This window comes from Ambystoma mexicanum, chromosome 10, assembly GCF_040938575.1.
Source record: "Ambystoma mexicanum isolate Mex_15411 chromosome 10, UKY_AmexF1_1, whole genome shotgun sequence".
Taxonomy (NCBI): domain Eukaryota; kingdom Metazoa; phylum Chordata; class Amphibia; order Caudata; family Ambystomatidae; genus Ambystoma; species Ambystoma mexicanum.
Genome location: NC_090932.1, coordinates 876,356,168 through 876,372,473, shown reverse-complemented (window position 1 = coordinate 876,372,473; position 16,306 = coordinate 876,356,168). Strand labels below are relative to the sequence as shown.

The following is a 16,306-nucleotide window of genomic DNA, read 5'->3' as shown; positions in this document are numbered from 1 at the left end:
CATGACGGCAAGCTCAGAACGCTGCTCAACAGTCTTCACGTTCTACGCAGCGTCCTCTATAAAGAAACCACACCCCCGCGGCCCTGCGCGTCTCAACGCTGCTACTAGCTGTGATCGGACGTGTGCTCTGTACCTTCTCTTGTGCTACTTGCTATTCCCTGGCCCCTGGATTCCCTTCTCCCGACTTCTTCCTTCTTATCCAATCTTCCCGGAATCCCTGCGTCGCTTCCGTGTGCCCACCTACTCCTTTCTGAATTTTCCCGGAGTTTTCCTTTGATCCCGGACATCGAAGCTGAACGTAATCTTGAAGCCGAGGACGGCTGAGTGGGCTTATTTATGTCCCGAACCATACGAAAGAAGACTCTGCCTAAAGAGAACATCAGGCAACACAGACGGGTGAGAAGGGGGGAAAACCTGTGACACTATTCTGATGTTTTATTTCACTACACTCGGCTTTTGCTAATTTGTTATGTAGAAATGTAGAAACTGATCAGTCCTTCAGACTATCAGTATTAGGAAACCGTTTCCCTTTTTGTCTGGTTACTTTTTGTAATTTTATAACATTGCACACAGCATTTTACAATGCATTGCAATGGGGATACCTTTGTATCACCCTAGCTTTTTACGCTTGGGATTTTTGGTTACTTTTATATATGCCTAAAGAAAAGCTGATGCTGACAGATATATTTTTACCGTTTGTGTGTTATTTCTAGTGTGCACATTTGCGTTTACCACATGTGACTACTAAACGCGGGTAGTGCCCTAAAATGGTCTTGCCACAAGGTTTTCACTTGTTATTTCATGGGCTAGTTTTTACCCTTGTGTGTATGGCTTGGCAAGTGGGTAGGACTGTCTGGTCCCACTCCACATCGGTGGTGCCCGTGGGTCTAGGTGTGGGGCATGAGTGAAACCAATAGTTGTCCCTGATTCGACAACTACTGGTGGTTTGGTGTAAATCCTTACCATTGGTTTACTTGGACTTACATCCCGGTTGGATTTTGGATAAGAAAAGGATCCCTGCAGCCATTTCTTCAGATCAGCGTTGGAGCCAAAAATCCTGTGTAAAAGAATAGCTGACTGAAGATTCGAAGAACTGTCCTGAAGAGGCCCAGCATCCCATCCTGCATCTGGCCCTGTGAAGCTCAGTTGAACTACCTGATCTGCAAAGGCCTTGTGTGGTCCTTCAACATCTGAACTGATGGGACCAACCAGTTTCAATATGTTATCGAAGATCCAGCCATCCTGAGCCTTTGCAATTGTCCCTGGATCATCTGGTGGACTCACCAGCTCGCCAGTGGCCTACCTCACTAGAACTGTCACTGTGCTGCGTTTGCAGCCTGAACTTCGGTGGTCACCAGCTTCTGGTGTAAGTCGCTTTCCAGCCACATTTCAGCCTTCCAATGTCAAAGAATCCTTCTCTGGAAGGACTTCTACAACCACGACTGGAAGTACACCTGCTGTTGTCTGTGTGCAGTGGCTGTCACTGGAACTCACCTTCCCCTGTCCTGTGAAGTGTCCTGAAGAAGTCTGCATCAGTGCTTTCTGCATTTATCTATCCCCATGGGTTGCACTTTTCCTGGACCCGACCAGAAGAATCCTTCGACCAGCAACTCCTGCGCACCTCTCAATGGAACCAACAATGGGGAACCAAACCTCCAGCGAGCCCTAGTTGGCCCATCCCCTCATCTGGGAATATCTGAGTCACAGGGCTAAGTAAATGCAAAGCATTTGTCTACCCCCTGTCTGCCATTGGATAACATTGACAACAAGTCTTTGTATCCTTCCATTCCACTGATTTTTGGTCGTCACACCCCAGCAGTAAAATCATAACAATAAGAACACATTGTTACTTACCAGTAGCTTTGTTGCATCTCTTCTTTTGAACAATCACAAAAGCAAGTACTTTAGCTGCATCAGATACAGTCTGGGGAGAAGCATTGTGACTATTGGGCCTCCCTCTTCATGGCGATTGGACTTCTGAAGCTAGGGAATATTTCTCGGCACATGGCTCCATCTTACTGCATGAATTTATTTTATTGGTTTAAGTTATTTAATTCATTTTAAGATCCTATGGTGACTATATGTTTATTTTTTATTGTCCGAATAGCCTTGACTGCTCACTATTGCTACCTCGATTGGACTTTGACTTTCCTCTCAGAGGTCTCCTGTTCACTATAAATGATGTGGCCTCCTAAAAGTCTATCAACATGCCAGATTCTAGAAATCCATCCTAGCAAGGTTACACAGCATCACTCCTGCTAATAGGAGAAGTGACGGCCAGGAAATCATGGAGGGGGATATGTGTTTGTGGCAGAGGAATATCTGCAGTATTTGTGCCAGATTAAAATCCTACTTGCTAGGGAGATTTATGCACAACCCCCTTCTGAGGGCTTTGTAACTATCCAACCTAAAGGTTTTCTGTATTCCGACCAGAAGGAAAGACCAGTCCTCTCTAAGTCTAGTAGCTGGTGCAGAACAGTCAGCCTTAAATTAAGACGGGAAGGTGGCTGGTAGGGAAGTACAGTTAGTTCACACAGATAATCAAATAACACACCCACACTGGTACACTGACACTTAAATAACAAATACACATCAAATGTCTATCAGATAAAACAAGTACTAAACGTGAAAAATAACACGTAGTCATAAACACATTGCATGTTAAAAAAACATGGTCAGTTAAGACCTAACCCACTCGTAACTCGAAAATGTAAGTCCACTATCTAGTGACACAGTACATGCAGGCTAAAGAGGAGGCAGAAAAGGGGATCCTGGACTCAGTAAATTAGTATATTCACAAAGTCGTACTCTGGCCCCTATGTGCCAACGCACAACACTCAATGTAGTCTTAAACCGCTCAGACATAGTGTGAGAAATAATACAAATGTGCATCTTACAGTAAATTTAAAACCTGGGGGTTGAGGGAAAAGATTTATGACCACAAATACAAAGGCCACCAAAAGTCAGGATACATTTAGACTCACAGCACCAACTAATTACACTCCCAGGAAAAAGTGTTGCCTTGCAGTTCTACATTGTGGTAATGTTTCTCATAGGCAGCAGTTTAATACAAGACTTTAAAAATGCATATAATACTCAGGATAAAACTACTGGCCCCAGCTAAAGTTAGTTTTCGGTCTGTAACTCCTGGGACAACAGGAGGGATCCCAGGATAAATTGCCAAATGTAGGTAAGTACCTCCAAAGTCACTTCTAGGAGAGTTCCACGTAAATTCAAAAGTTCCTCTTTAGATTCAATGGGACTAAGTCCATAGGCACTGCTGCAGATATAGGAAAATTAGAGAATACAACAGCTGAGCTCTATTAAAAACAAGGTAGCACAGCACTGGGCCAAAACAGGAACCAGTGTACTCGAACAAAACGCATTATATGCAATGTTGCAAACATCTTGCAACACGGGTGCAGCAGAAGGGCAGCCACCCAAAGGGAACATTAAGGGAAACCCTACGAAGAATACCAGCCTGGGGTTCAAGAACCAACAGGCCAGGAAGAGATGGATGCAGAGGGAGCACAAGCCCACTCCAGACAATATAAATCTTTGTGCAGGAAACCACAAAACCCCACACCAAGACACATGAAATCCCTGATGAAGAATGTATCAAACCCGGAGGCAATTACTTATGGCACTGGATGTAGAAGATTTGTCCCAGGAATGGGAGAATGGTGAGTGTGGGGCCCAACGTTAGGGCACACTAATTGCAGTAGGGGCCTCCAACTTGCAGGAAGTGACTTGAACCCAAGGCACAGAGAGTATCCGGATGACCTAAAGGAGCAGCAAAGTGAACAATGGAGGAGAACTCGCAGGGAAAAGCACCAACATCCACAAAGGTTGCAGGAGCAGAGAAGAATGCAACCAAGGTACTCATACGTCCCGTCCCCTTTCCTCCATCCTTGAGGGCGTCCCCCAACATGGGAGCGGTACCGGAACCTTTGGCAGTGAAAGAATGAGCTTCCCCTTTAAATATAATACAGTGCCCAGGGCGTGTCCTCAGGTGTGGGAACGCCCTGCTGAGTACCCGCCCTCCGACACCTCACCTCAGTCCCTTTTTCTGCACGGACAGTGTCGGACCTAGCAGCCAGCGCAGACTTTAACTTTCTGCTTGCTTCTCTTCTTTGTCTTTCAAGCTTATTTAACCTCCCTTCAGTGCCTCGCCTCCCCCGGCGCATGTCGGCTGCAGGAGGGTTCATGAAATGTGCTTTGTGCGACCGCTCGTTCCCGGCCTCGGACCCTCATGCACTCTGCCACTACTGGGATGCGTGCACGGCTTGTAGCGCTCTCGGTCACAGGGCATTGAAGAATCGGTTGTCATGTTGGAGGGAGATATTCCACACTTCTCCTCAGGTGCACCTCAAGGATATCGTTTACAGGACCTCTCATCAAGACAAGGTAGGCCCTCTGTTCAGCATGGCTCCTCAGTGCGGTGACGCCTTCCCGGGGGTTCCCACGGATGGGGGTTCCTCTGATTCAGGTTCTTCCAGGCCCGAGGCCTCCAAGGCTACTGGCTCCCAAGCTGAGGTTCCCGGGGGCCTCTCCGGGTATACTGCCGCCAGACCTGAGGCCGTCAAGGCTACCGGCTGCCAAGAGGAGGGGCTCAGGGGCCCTACCGGGCTATCCTCAGAAGAGCAATCAAGTTTGTCCTCTTCTTCGACCCCAAGGGGTAAAGGATAGTTGGGAGCTACCGCCTAGAGTCAGTCCTCTGCACGATCTAGCACGACTACCAGAGCTTGCTCTGAGATGGTGAGTTAGGGCATATTAGAATACTGGCCAGCCAGCGGCTCAGCGCCTACCAAAGTGAACTCTGAGGTTGACGCTTCTGTTTCAGGTTCCGGACCCCAAGGCGTGTCTTCCCATGTCTGAGCCTGCACGGGTTCGGGACCATTGTGCTCTCCCAGCCAGGGTGTGGTGCAAAGTCCCAAAATGGCAGATAGGCACATGGCGGAGCCTGCAGGCCGGCAGCCATTTTGGATTTGCATCGGGGCACACCCGTGCTATCGCCCATTCAATGGGCCTTGCAAGAAGGTCCCAGTCACCTTCCCTCTGGCAGCGTCAGCGAACTTTATAGTACAGGCATCTGGTCTCGGTCGTACATCTACCCACTGCAACCTTATGGCTACACACCTCACGCGCCTTGTGCCTATGACCAGGAGTGCTGGCCCAGCACTTAGGTGGGCAGGGCCTCTATGGATCCGGCTACTAGCGAATATCATTTCTTCAAGCGCTTTCTCCTCCTCATGCGTTTCCCTCAGATGACGGGTCTCCTGAAGGATTATAGTCAAGGAGGTGATCCCACAGGTGGTGCCCCTCGGCCTCCTCCACCTGTTCCTCCAGCGTTACCGGTGTCAGCCCCTCCCCTAGGCCCTACCAGTTGTTCAGACCCCTCCATCTGTACCACCAACGCATCCCCCTCAACAGCCTTTGGAACTGTCTTCGGCTCCAGACCTAGTGGGGACCCCACCTGCACCTGTGTCCCATGGCCCGGACTCCCCTCGGCCTGTAAAAAAACGGGGTGTTATGATGACTGCAATGACGCCCAGTACGATGAACCCTCAGCATCTGTTAAGGCCTTTCATGACCACCTCCAGATCCTAGCAGAGTTCATGGGGGTCCCTCTGCCCGAGAAAGCCCCCAGGAGTCGGGAGTGCTAGCAGAGGTTTTGGGCAAGCGCACCACAATCCGGTCTGACATTCCTCTCCAAAGGACATCCTGCAGGTGGCGAGAAAGGTCTGGGAGAAGCACAGAGCCAACACCCAGATGAACCAAGAAGTTGGACAGCAGGTTCAGGCTTAAGGACGGTGAGACAATCCTCCTGGCCTCCCATCTGCAGCCACATTCTTCAGTGGTGACTACGGACGTCCCCCCTGTATTCAAACCATTGTCATTGTCTTGCTCCTCCTCCGGAGCCACCTCCAGTTGTCTCTCTAAGCAGGACAAGGTCCTAGAATCTGTGGGGAAACACTGTTATGCCATATCAGGACTGCATCTGTGACAAGCCAACGCTGGTGCCCTTTTAGCCGCAGCTAACCAGAAGCTGTGGTGTAGCTTTGGGAGTTTCGGCCTGACCTCCCCCTGGAGAGGCAAGCCTCCTTCAAGGCTGGTCTGGCAGATGTCCGGGCTGTTACGCAGGACCTCATGGAGTCTTCGGTCTCCCACATCGACAAAGCCAGTCACCTGGGTGTCGAGATGAGAAGGACGGCATGGATGCATGCCACTAAGTTTTAATCTGATGTGCAATAGCGAATCCTAGAGCTGCACTTTCACAGCGTGGACCTCTTTCATTCATCTACCGATGAAGAGTTGACAAAGAAGAAAACCTCCAAGTCCTTGGTCATCCTGACAAAGCCAGGGAAGAAGTTCTTCCCTCAGTCTCAGAGCAGGACCAAATTCAAACCCTACACTTTCACCGGCTTCAAGGGATTTCGGGACCGCGGTACACAGAGGCCTGACAGGTCGCCCAGCGCCAAGAGGAGGAAGCAGCACGAGGACTTTGCATAGGTTTTTCCACTTCCCCTTCCTCTGCTCTTGCCTCAGATGCCAAGAAAAGCTCTTGTAGATGGTCTTTACAATGCTAGTACCAAATCCTTTGGGAAATTAACAACTACCTTCTGTAAGGATTTCCCTTTCCCTCTTATAAGGAAACAGTTGTTCCAATCCCTGCAGGACGACTTGAAAATATACTTCTTTCTTTCCTACATTGTGGCATTGGGACTTCCCAAAAGTCTTTTAGCTCTGTGGTAATGTGTCTTATTTCTCAGTATCCACTTTGATATGCAATTTATTAAACTTTTCCCACTCTTATTCAGTGAGGGCTGTGTGCCGGTCTCACTATCTTAACTTGGCGTACTTCGGCTATTCTAGCCTTGCATTAAATTGTTTGTATCCTTTTTTTCTATGGATTGGAGGGGCTGTTTGCCTGTTACGTTCTCGTGACTGTAGTATTGGTGGCTATTCCAGCCATTCAGTACAATGTTTGTATTATTTATATTGTTTGCTCTCTGATTCAATGGGGCCATATGCCCATTACATTCGTTCTGGATTTTGTTCCTGCGCCGATTTCTGTGCTGCTGGAAACCCGCAGTCTTGTATCTCGCTTGCCTCCACAGGTCAGTCTCATCTTTCCCAGTCTGTGGCTCTCATGATGGTAAAGACACTTGTCGGCGGGAGCTCGGGATTTCCGACTCCTTGCCTGTCTGGTCTCACCGTTGGTTGCTAGGTGCCAGACACACCACTGCTCTTTAGAGGTCACGCCACCCGGGAAGATTATTGCCTTTCCGTCCTCTGTCTCGCCACGACCGGAGGCTCTTGCTCAGTTGAGGAACCCACTGTCCAGCCTCCAACTGACGGGTTTCTCGATCTGCTAGTCACAGCTGGCTCCATGACTTAAGTATCTCCGCCGCTCCAGGACATGGGTGCTCCAGGGGCTCGCCTCTGTGCAGCATTTGCTCTCCTTCCACCCTGAGAGGTCCCTCTCCATTCAGAACAAAGCTTGAGTCTTGTACACATCATTGGAATTAATTAAATTACGTCTATCGTCCATGATTATGGCACTCGGGTGAGGTTCACAATTACCTGAAGCCAATAGTCACAGAAGGATCTTTGTGATTTATATTAGTTGCAGGAGATATTGAAGTCTTTGGCAGACAAGGTGGTTTGGACTGGGTGTGCCGCTCTGGAATGGGAGTCCTTTCCTCAAGAAGGGGAGTCCCTCCCAGTGAGGTCCGGCTTGCCCAGACTCCTAGGGAGAGTCTTTCATAGCAGGCTCACTTATCTAGCCTCAAAGGGGGTGGCTCCACTCTGGGGTGAAGGGACTAATTTTATAGATTCGTCAGTCTCTAGACAAGGAGTTTTCTGTCCTAAACACCTGGGGAACCCTGTCCTTAAAAATGGAGAGGAACCCCCACCACATGCAGATACTTTTAAAGGCATGTTGATAGCCACAAGGACATTCCAAGAGGCAAAATACCTTAGGAATAACATGGTACAGCCCCTGTAAAGTGTTTTTGTTGAATGTCGGTGAGTTTGACAGATTTGACAGACTGGCAAATGCCTAGGGATTTAGATTTAAGTTTGCATTTTGGTGGTTGAGGGAAAAGACACTCTTCCAAAATTACCAAGCCACAACTTTGTATTATGATCGATCACTGTTTCCTAGGCTTTGGTAGGGTTCGGTGGCTAGCGACCTGCTCCAGTGCATTCTGTTGTAATTCAGCACATGATTAAATGAGCACTATGACAGGTGTGTGTTTGTGCTAGGTGAGTGCTTACCCTTCCCTAATGTGGATTTATTGGCTGTCTCCACACAATTTCCCTGTAGGTGCTTTATTCTGGGGGGTGTTGCCAATATGACCATGCACAATGTGCACTCTCGTGAATGCCCCTCATGTGCTCTGTTTCCAACAGTGCTCATGGGTGTTGCTAATTTGTGAAATTCAAGCATCCATTGATGCTCTGCGGAATGAGTTATGACACTGAGTTTATGCTAGTTATCAGTTTTAATCAGAGAGTGCCCCCACAGATGTCTCTTGTGAAGATGTATTCACTAGAGTATGTTGCTGCCAGTAACTTCTGTGCACTACTTTCACAAGGTGGTGGGATGCTGCTACACTTATCAAATGCTCTTTTTACCAGACGTCATCTACTCGTGTTTTCTATACTAGGCAAATTGAGGTATTATATCATTCAGAATTGAGTTTTCCTAAGAAGCGTGCATACCCCTGTGCAACCCTAAGTTGTATCAGAGATGGGTTTTCCAAGCACTCTCACACACTTAAGTTGTGGTGTCCACCGTTCTCTGGGAGCCAGCATGTGTTTGGAAAAGCAGTCCCTTTATATTTGAAACAGTGACAGGATTACTTCTTAACTGTAAGGGTAATGGGACAATTACCAAATTAATCCGTGTAGAATGTGTGTGGTGCAGTTATGAATTATCTCCAGACCTCTTGTTTTTGATTAAATAAAGCATTCAGGGTATCTATTGTCTCTGTCCCAGAACTGTCGTTTGCAGTCTGAGTCAGATTTGTTTGTGCTGTAAGAATATTTGGAGCACCTGCCACCACCACCATCATAAATGGTGGCAAGTGGAGTCATTTATTTAGACTGCTTTCTTGTGTGTTTGCGCATAGATTTGCAAATGTATAGTTTGTTTCCTTCCCGTTACACTCTTAGTTGCTGCTTGCGTATTCCCAGTCTATTGTATTTGCAGGTTGGTGCCATTGCATTATCCCCCTAACTATAGGTTAAAATGTTGTTTCTTATTTTGAGCAGGCAATACATAAAATAAAACAAGGGGTTGCACATACTGTTATTTACAGTTTTGTTGTACGCATTTGAAAGTAATTTGGATGCTCTGCCCAGCACCACTTGACTTCAAACACGGATCATATTGGATAATCTGGTGTCCCACAAGGTATCATAGAATGCAAGGTCTCATAGAGGACCTCACAAACTTCACAGAATGATTACTGTGTAGTTAAATCTTCTGCTTCCTTAGGTTTGTTTTGTGGCACTAGATGCTATCCACATTTAATCCTTTCAGTGTCTTACTCCTGGCTCAAAACTGCTAATGTGTTTTGTTGGAATGCTGAATTCATATTTTTTATTGACAGACAAGTGTGCTTGTTTCTGAAACGGGGAGCAAATCAGCATGCCAAAGATGAAGAAGGGAAAGACCCCTTGACTATCGCGATAGAAGCTGCAAACGCTGATATTGTAACACTGTAAGTTATTAATTTCACAAATTAATCATGTGTAGTCATCACTATCAACTTTCAGGAAACTGGCTTTATATAACTTCTCACATGGCTTGCTGCTTTTGTACTATTCACATATATATCAATAAGAAATACAGTTTAGCTCACTCCTCAGTCTAACAAATTCTGACTGGCAGTTATATCTAGTTCTAGGCTTGTTGAAATAATACAATGTACCTTCCCATGTGGTTATCTTCCAATTTAAATCAACTGTGTTACTCCATCCACTCTGAGGTCATTCTAATTATTTGACGATGGGATAGAAAACGAAGAAAGAGTGCACAGCAAAGAGTAATTATGGCGGCAGGAAGGTCCCAAAGGGATTTCCAGGAGGATATTTACAGATGTACTATTGTAAGTTTCTGTTAGTGAAACGGTTGATAGCATTGATATTCAGATTTAACTTCCAAAGCATGCACGGATGCGAATTAACGCAAAAGTAAAAAATGTCCTCGTTATTTAACACATTTCCATTTTATATATAGTTCCTCATGCTGGATTCTTCTCACTTTAATGCTACTTTAATTTAGCAGTAAAGCCTGGGGCGGGGGATAATACTGGCAGTTATGTGCCTGGAAGGCCGACCTTTCTGCCAGAGAGCAGCAAGGACAGATGAGCATGACTTGAGGGCCATACCTCCTGTTATTTCCAGCTGCTGCTAGCTTTACAGCCATTAGCACCGCGGCTGAAGACGCCATGTATGGATTACATTTTTAATGTTCACACACCAAACTTAAATCGATTAGCATGCAAACAAGAAATCCGTCATCCAAACAGTAAGTGAATCTACTCCCGAGCATGGCTACTGCCAGTGGGTGGCTGTTTTGGTGCAGTAGTCCTATTTGCTATTTAATTAGTCGGATGAAGCACAGGGAAAATATATGAACACTTGATTATTGAAGACATGTGAAAAAGACAAACCCAGGGGGCGCCTGAGTAGAAGATAGCAAGAGGCAGGCATGGAAAAGTGGGTAGGCACTCAGTTGGCCGTGAATTGCTAAGCAGTCCTATGAATCCATGGAATACTCAATGATACAAGGTATGCTCGTACGCCCCCCCCCCTTCCTCCATCCTTGTGGGCATTCCCCAAAATGGGGATGGTACTGGAACCTTTGGTAGTGAAAAATTGAGCTTCCCCTTTAAATTTAGTCCAGTGCACGTGGGTGCAGCGCCGGGCGTGGGAACGCCACCCAAGACTGCGCTGTCACGATGCCCGCTCCCGGGGAGCCGGCTCTGGCCCTGCGTCCCCGAAAGCAGACATCAATTCCCCGGGGACGGTCCCAGCAACCCCTTATAGGGGCCCTTTGGACAGCGTCCTGGCGCCTATGGCGCCAGGCTCATAGAAAACGTCAGTCCTGCCGCCATAGGCGCCAGGCTCATTATGAAAGTGTTTGGGTGCACTTACCTGATGCAGACCATGCTGCAGAACCCCGGCCTCCTTGAGGCCTGAAAGGAACTACTTTACCTGTGGGACTCATTTACCCCCCGGGCGTGGTCGGGGAAGGGTACATACCTGATTGGAGGAAGGCCACATTCTAGTAACTTCTTCCAAGGCTATTTAAACCACACCCGATCAGCCACACGTGCTTCGCGTTGTTCTGCATCTAGCAGCTGGACGCTCACCGTGTCTGCTCCTGCATTTTGACTTCTGCCACACCTGCCAGCATCCTGAATCACCTGCAAAGGAAGGGAACAAGAGAACAGAAGAAGGAAAAGGCCTCACCTGCTAAATCTGCATCCCAGAGACATTTCGCCGACAATCCTGAAAAGGAAGACATTTATTTTTAAAAGCACATCGCATCAATCGCTGCAGCGCCGCATTCTACTCACCTTTACAGGGCGCCTCCATGTTCTGCAGCGACCAACCGGATTCGCAGTCGCGCCCCCGCGCCTAGGGAGAAAAAGACAAGAACAAAGATGAGAGAAAGAAGGGAAAAGGGAAGCTAAAACTCCATGTCAAGACTTACCTGTTGGGTCATTCCCTTTTCATTTCGGGTTCGCGCCGCATCCAGGCATTTTCAGACCCCGGCCCCTAAGGGGAAAAAGACATTAGCGTTAATGAGTGAATGAAAAGACATTACCAAAACACACATTAAAGACTTACCTGATTTCCACAAGGGTTTCACCGCTCACCTCGGGTCGGTGCCTGTTCCCCGTCATTCCGTACCCCGGCATTCCGTACCCCGGCCCCTATGGGGAAAAAGACACTAGCATTAGAACATTAATGCATGGACACAAGGGGAACCACTTATAGAAAACTTACCTGGAAGCCAAGCAAGTTTGGTTCTCACCCATCCGAAAATCCAGTGACGTAACTGGATACCAACGAGACGCTACGGGGAAGCACAGAAGGGTTTTGAGGAGGGTGAGAGGGGTAAGTGGGAGGCCGATTGTATTACCCCGCAGACAGTTAACCCCATATTCTCACCTACAGAAGGATACTTCTGTGAGTCAGACAAGCCAGATCTGGGGCCCGGTCCAGTCTGTCTTCCGAACCATGCGCATCACCTTAGACGAGGACACAGCAGCGCGGACCAGGCCTTCGCCCCCGTGGGAGTCAGGTGAGCGTTACACGCACCCTCTGGCGACTCACCACAGTCCCTTTTTCCAGATAGATGTTGTCAGACCTGGCAGCTAGCCGTGGAGATTTTAACTTACCGCTTGCTCCCAGTTGTTTTTCTTTTTAAATCTAGTCATCTCCCTTCGGTGCCTCGTCTCCCCCGCGCATGTCTGCTTCAGAAGGCTTCACGATGAGCGCATCCTGCGATCGCTCGTTCCCAGTTTCGGAGACCCCCATCCGCTCTGTCTTGCGTGCCTGGGGCCTGACCATCACTGGGGCGCATACAGGGGTTGCAGCACTCTCGTCCACCGGGCCATGAAGAACATTCCTTCACGATGGAGGGAGATCTTCCACGCTTCTCCTCCAGGCCATCTTAAAGAGCCTTGCAGAGTTCTGGGGGGGGGGGCCTCGGCCAGAGTAAGTCCCCCAGCAGTCGGGAGTGCCAGCAGAGGTTTTGGCCAGGCGTGCCACAAGCCGCTCAGGCATTCAGCTCCAGAAGGATGTCCTGAAGATGGTGAGGAAGGGCTGGGAGAAGCCCATGGCCAATGCCCAGATGAACAAGAAATTGAACAGCCAGTTCAGGCTTTTGGATGGGGAGCCAGTCCTCCTACCCTCAGCCACACTCTTCAGTGGTGGCTGCAGCCTTCTTTGTATTCTAAACAATAGTTTTTATCTACCTCTGCAGGGGCCACTTCCAGTTGTCTGTCCAAAGAGGACAAAGCCCTGGAGTCTTTCGGCAAACATTGCTACGTCATCTCAGGGCTGCATTTGCGGCAGACTAACGCTGAAGCCCTCCTAGCCGCAGCGAACCAGAAGCTGTGGCGAGAGCTCGGGGAGTTCCTGCTTGACCTCCCTCTGGACGCCCGGCCAGTTGCGCAGGACCTCAATGGAGTCTTTAGTCTCCCACATTGACACAGCCAGCAGAGGACTGTGCCTGGGAGTCGAGATTAGACGGAATGCATGGATGCATGCCACTAAATTCTTTTCTGATGTCCAAGAGAGAATCCTGGATCTTCCTTCTGAAGGATCAGATCTTTTTCATTCTTCCACCAATGACGAGTTGACAAAAAAGAAGACCTCTACACAGATCACCAAGTCCTTGGCCATCCTGATTAAGCCAGGGCAGAAGTCCTTCCCTCAGTCTCAGGGCAGGACCAACTTCAAACCCCATGCGTTTGCCGGCTTCAAGGGGTTTCGAGACCACAGTGCACAGAGGCCTGACAGGTCGCCCAGTGACCACGGGAGGAAGCAGCAGAGGACTCTGCATGTTTTAGTCCACTCCCACCTCAGATGCCAAAAAACAGTGAAGTTACTGTCAGGGAACAGAGCTTGCCTGTAGCGGGCTGGCTGGCTCAATTCCAGGACAACTAGAAGCAGTGTTTCGAGAGACCCTGGATCCTTTCTATAGTCTCCACGGGCTTCAGTCTTCCTCTTGCTTTTCCTCGACACGCCTCCTCTCCTCCTCTGCTTCAGGTAGGGCCCCCAGCCCTTTTACGGGAGATCTTTTCTCTTTTGGAGATGCAGGCGGTGGAACCGGTTCCTCAGTCAGACGGGGGCTTTAGCTTCTACTCCAGGATTGTTGCGGTATCCAAGAACAACCAGGCTGGCCAGAGGGTAGTCCTGGACCTGTCATTTCTCAACCTGTCTTTAGTGCTGGAATGCTTTAATATTCCCACATCACATAGCAGTCTCTCTTGTGCAGGGGACTTGATGTGTTCCCTAGACCTGAAGGATGCATACCTTCATGTCTCCATCTATAAGCTGCATCGGAAACTTCTGCAGGTCACGATTACGTCGTACCATTTCCCGTGCAAGGTGCTGCCTTTCAGCCTCAATTTCGGCTCTTTGTGTGTCCACAAAGCTGATGAATGCTTTGGCTGGTGGTCTCCGCCTGGAGGGCCATCCATTATACCCTTATCTGGATGACTGGCTGGTCAGGGCCAGCTCACCCTAGAGGGCGGCAGATGTTCTTCACTAGCTGGGCTTTTCCCTCAACCGGTGGAAGTCGAAGCTGACTCCTGCCCTGGATCTGGTGTTCCTTGAAGTGCTCTGGGACACAGCGGTGCAGCGGGTGTTCACCACACCTGAGAGGCTCCTTTCCCTCTGCAAAGTGATGGGGCACTTTCTGGCCAACTCGACCACCTCGACATGTTGGTTCCAGCACCTTCTGGGGCTGATGGCACCTTGCATGCTCAATGTCCAGAACGCCCACCTCAAGATCAGGGGTCTGAGGCGGACAGGATCCAAATACCACCGCTCCGCCTTCCGGATCTTCGCTGGTGGCTGATGGATGGCAGTGGGAGCCCCCTATACCTGGCCAGAGCCCACTCTGGTGGTGACAACAGGTTCTCGCTTTTCGGCTGTGGTGCTAATCCATTCATGAAGCATGCTCCATGGCAGAGGCTCTCCTGCATATCAATCTGCTCAAATTCAGGGCGGTGGGCATGGCGCTCAGGGCTTTTCTTCCTCTCATCAGGGACACAGCGGTTCTTGTCAGGACCAAACAATTCCACAACTATGTTTTACCTGAACAAGCAGGGTGGCACCCGTTCCCCTCCACCCCCCTACCCTCCTGTAGATGGAGTCGGTGGCGATCTGGGAATGGACCCTTACAGAAGGGGTTTAGATTTCCTCGGCCCATCTCCCGACGGGACAGCAATGCGTAAGTGGACCAACTCAGCCGCTTGGGGTTCAACACCTACAAGGGAGAGTTATACTTCAACTCCTTATTGCCCCTGTTCCGGATATGGGGGTTTCCAGATCTGGACTTATTTGCATCTCCTCTGAATTCCAAGTGCCCCCGGTTTGCGTCTTGGGCAGGCCTGGGTCACAGGTCTATGGGGGACGCGTTCCAGCTCTGCTGTCACGGCCGCAGGTGCTATGCATTTCCTCCTCCACCGATACTCCAGCGGATCCTCTGCAATTTCTGGGCATCTGGGGGCTGCAGCCTCATTCTGATTGCTCCCCAGTGGCCATTGAGAGTGTGGTTCTCGGATATGCTGCAGTTGTGCTCCCAGGCACCGGTTCATCTTCCTATCCCCAACAGGGACTTCCTGATGCAACAGGGTGGGGCACTGAGGGACCCGGCCAGGCTGGCCCTAGCGGATTGGTTCCTGACCAGCTAAGACTCCCATGTGGAGTTTTCTGGGGACAACTGGGACATCATCCAGGAGGGCAGGAGGATGTGTTCGCGGGCTCAATACAAGAGTAAGTGGACAAGATTTTGCCACTGGGCTCATGACAAGGGGCTAGACCCCCTTACCTGCTCACTGGACGACGTACTGGATTTTTCCGCACATCTGGCTCGTTCCGGCCTTCAAGTCGATACCTGCTGCACTTTTCTGGTGGCCATTGGGGCCTACAAGACTTCACCAGAGCACATTTTTTCAGAGGCCAAACGGTGGTTAAGGCCCATTTCAGTGGGTTGTCCAGGCTCTTTCCTCCGGTACACAGGCCTCATCCGGTCTGGGACCTTTGTTATTCTTGCAGCCTTGCAGTACAAGCCCTTTGAGCCAATGGCCTGTGTGGACATCAGACTGCTGACACTGAAGACAGCGTTGGTGGCGCTCACTTCGGCATGAAGGGTAGGCAGGCTTTGTCATCATGCAAGCCCTGCACCACGTTTCATGAAGACAAGGTTATCTTGCGCACTCATCCAAACTTTCTGCCCAAGGTGATCACTCCATTCCATTTGAATCCGGAGAGATGCCTGCTGGTGTTCTTCCTGAACCTGCAGTCGGATGCTGAAAGGGCTTTGCATTCCTTGGACCTCAAGAGAGTCCTCCAGTTCTACCTCTCTCGGACAAAATCCTTCAGGAGGTCTGAGGCGGCGTCAAATTTGGGGGCACGTCTTCTGGCACCCAGGCTTCCAAAGCTTCTATTGTCCATTGGAGTGGTCCATGCTATTTCAGTGGCATATACAGCCATGGACAAACCAATTCCTGAGGGGATTCATGCCCTTTCGGTCAGAGCCAAGGCC

At 49.4% G+C, this 16,306-nt stretch overlaps 1 protein-coding gene across 4 annotated transcripts in view; it reads left to right on the top strand.

Moving 5' to 3' along the window:
* ACAP2 (ArfGAP with coiled-coil, ankyrin repeat and PH domains 2) overlaps positions 1-16,306 on the top strand; it is a 1,585,345-nt gene that overhangs the window by 1,501,964 nt on the left and 67,075 nt on the right. For all 4 annotated transcript variants that reach the window (XM_069618585.1, XM_069618583.1, XM_069618582.1 and 1 more), the window contains one exon: positions 9,624-9,734. In XM_069618585.1, the coding sequence (XP_069474686.1) occupies positions 9,624-9,734 (111 nt within the window). The remainder of the gene's footprint in view (positions 1-9,623; positions 9,735-16,306) is intronic.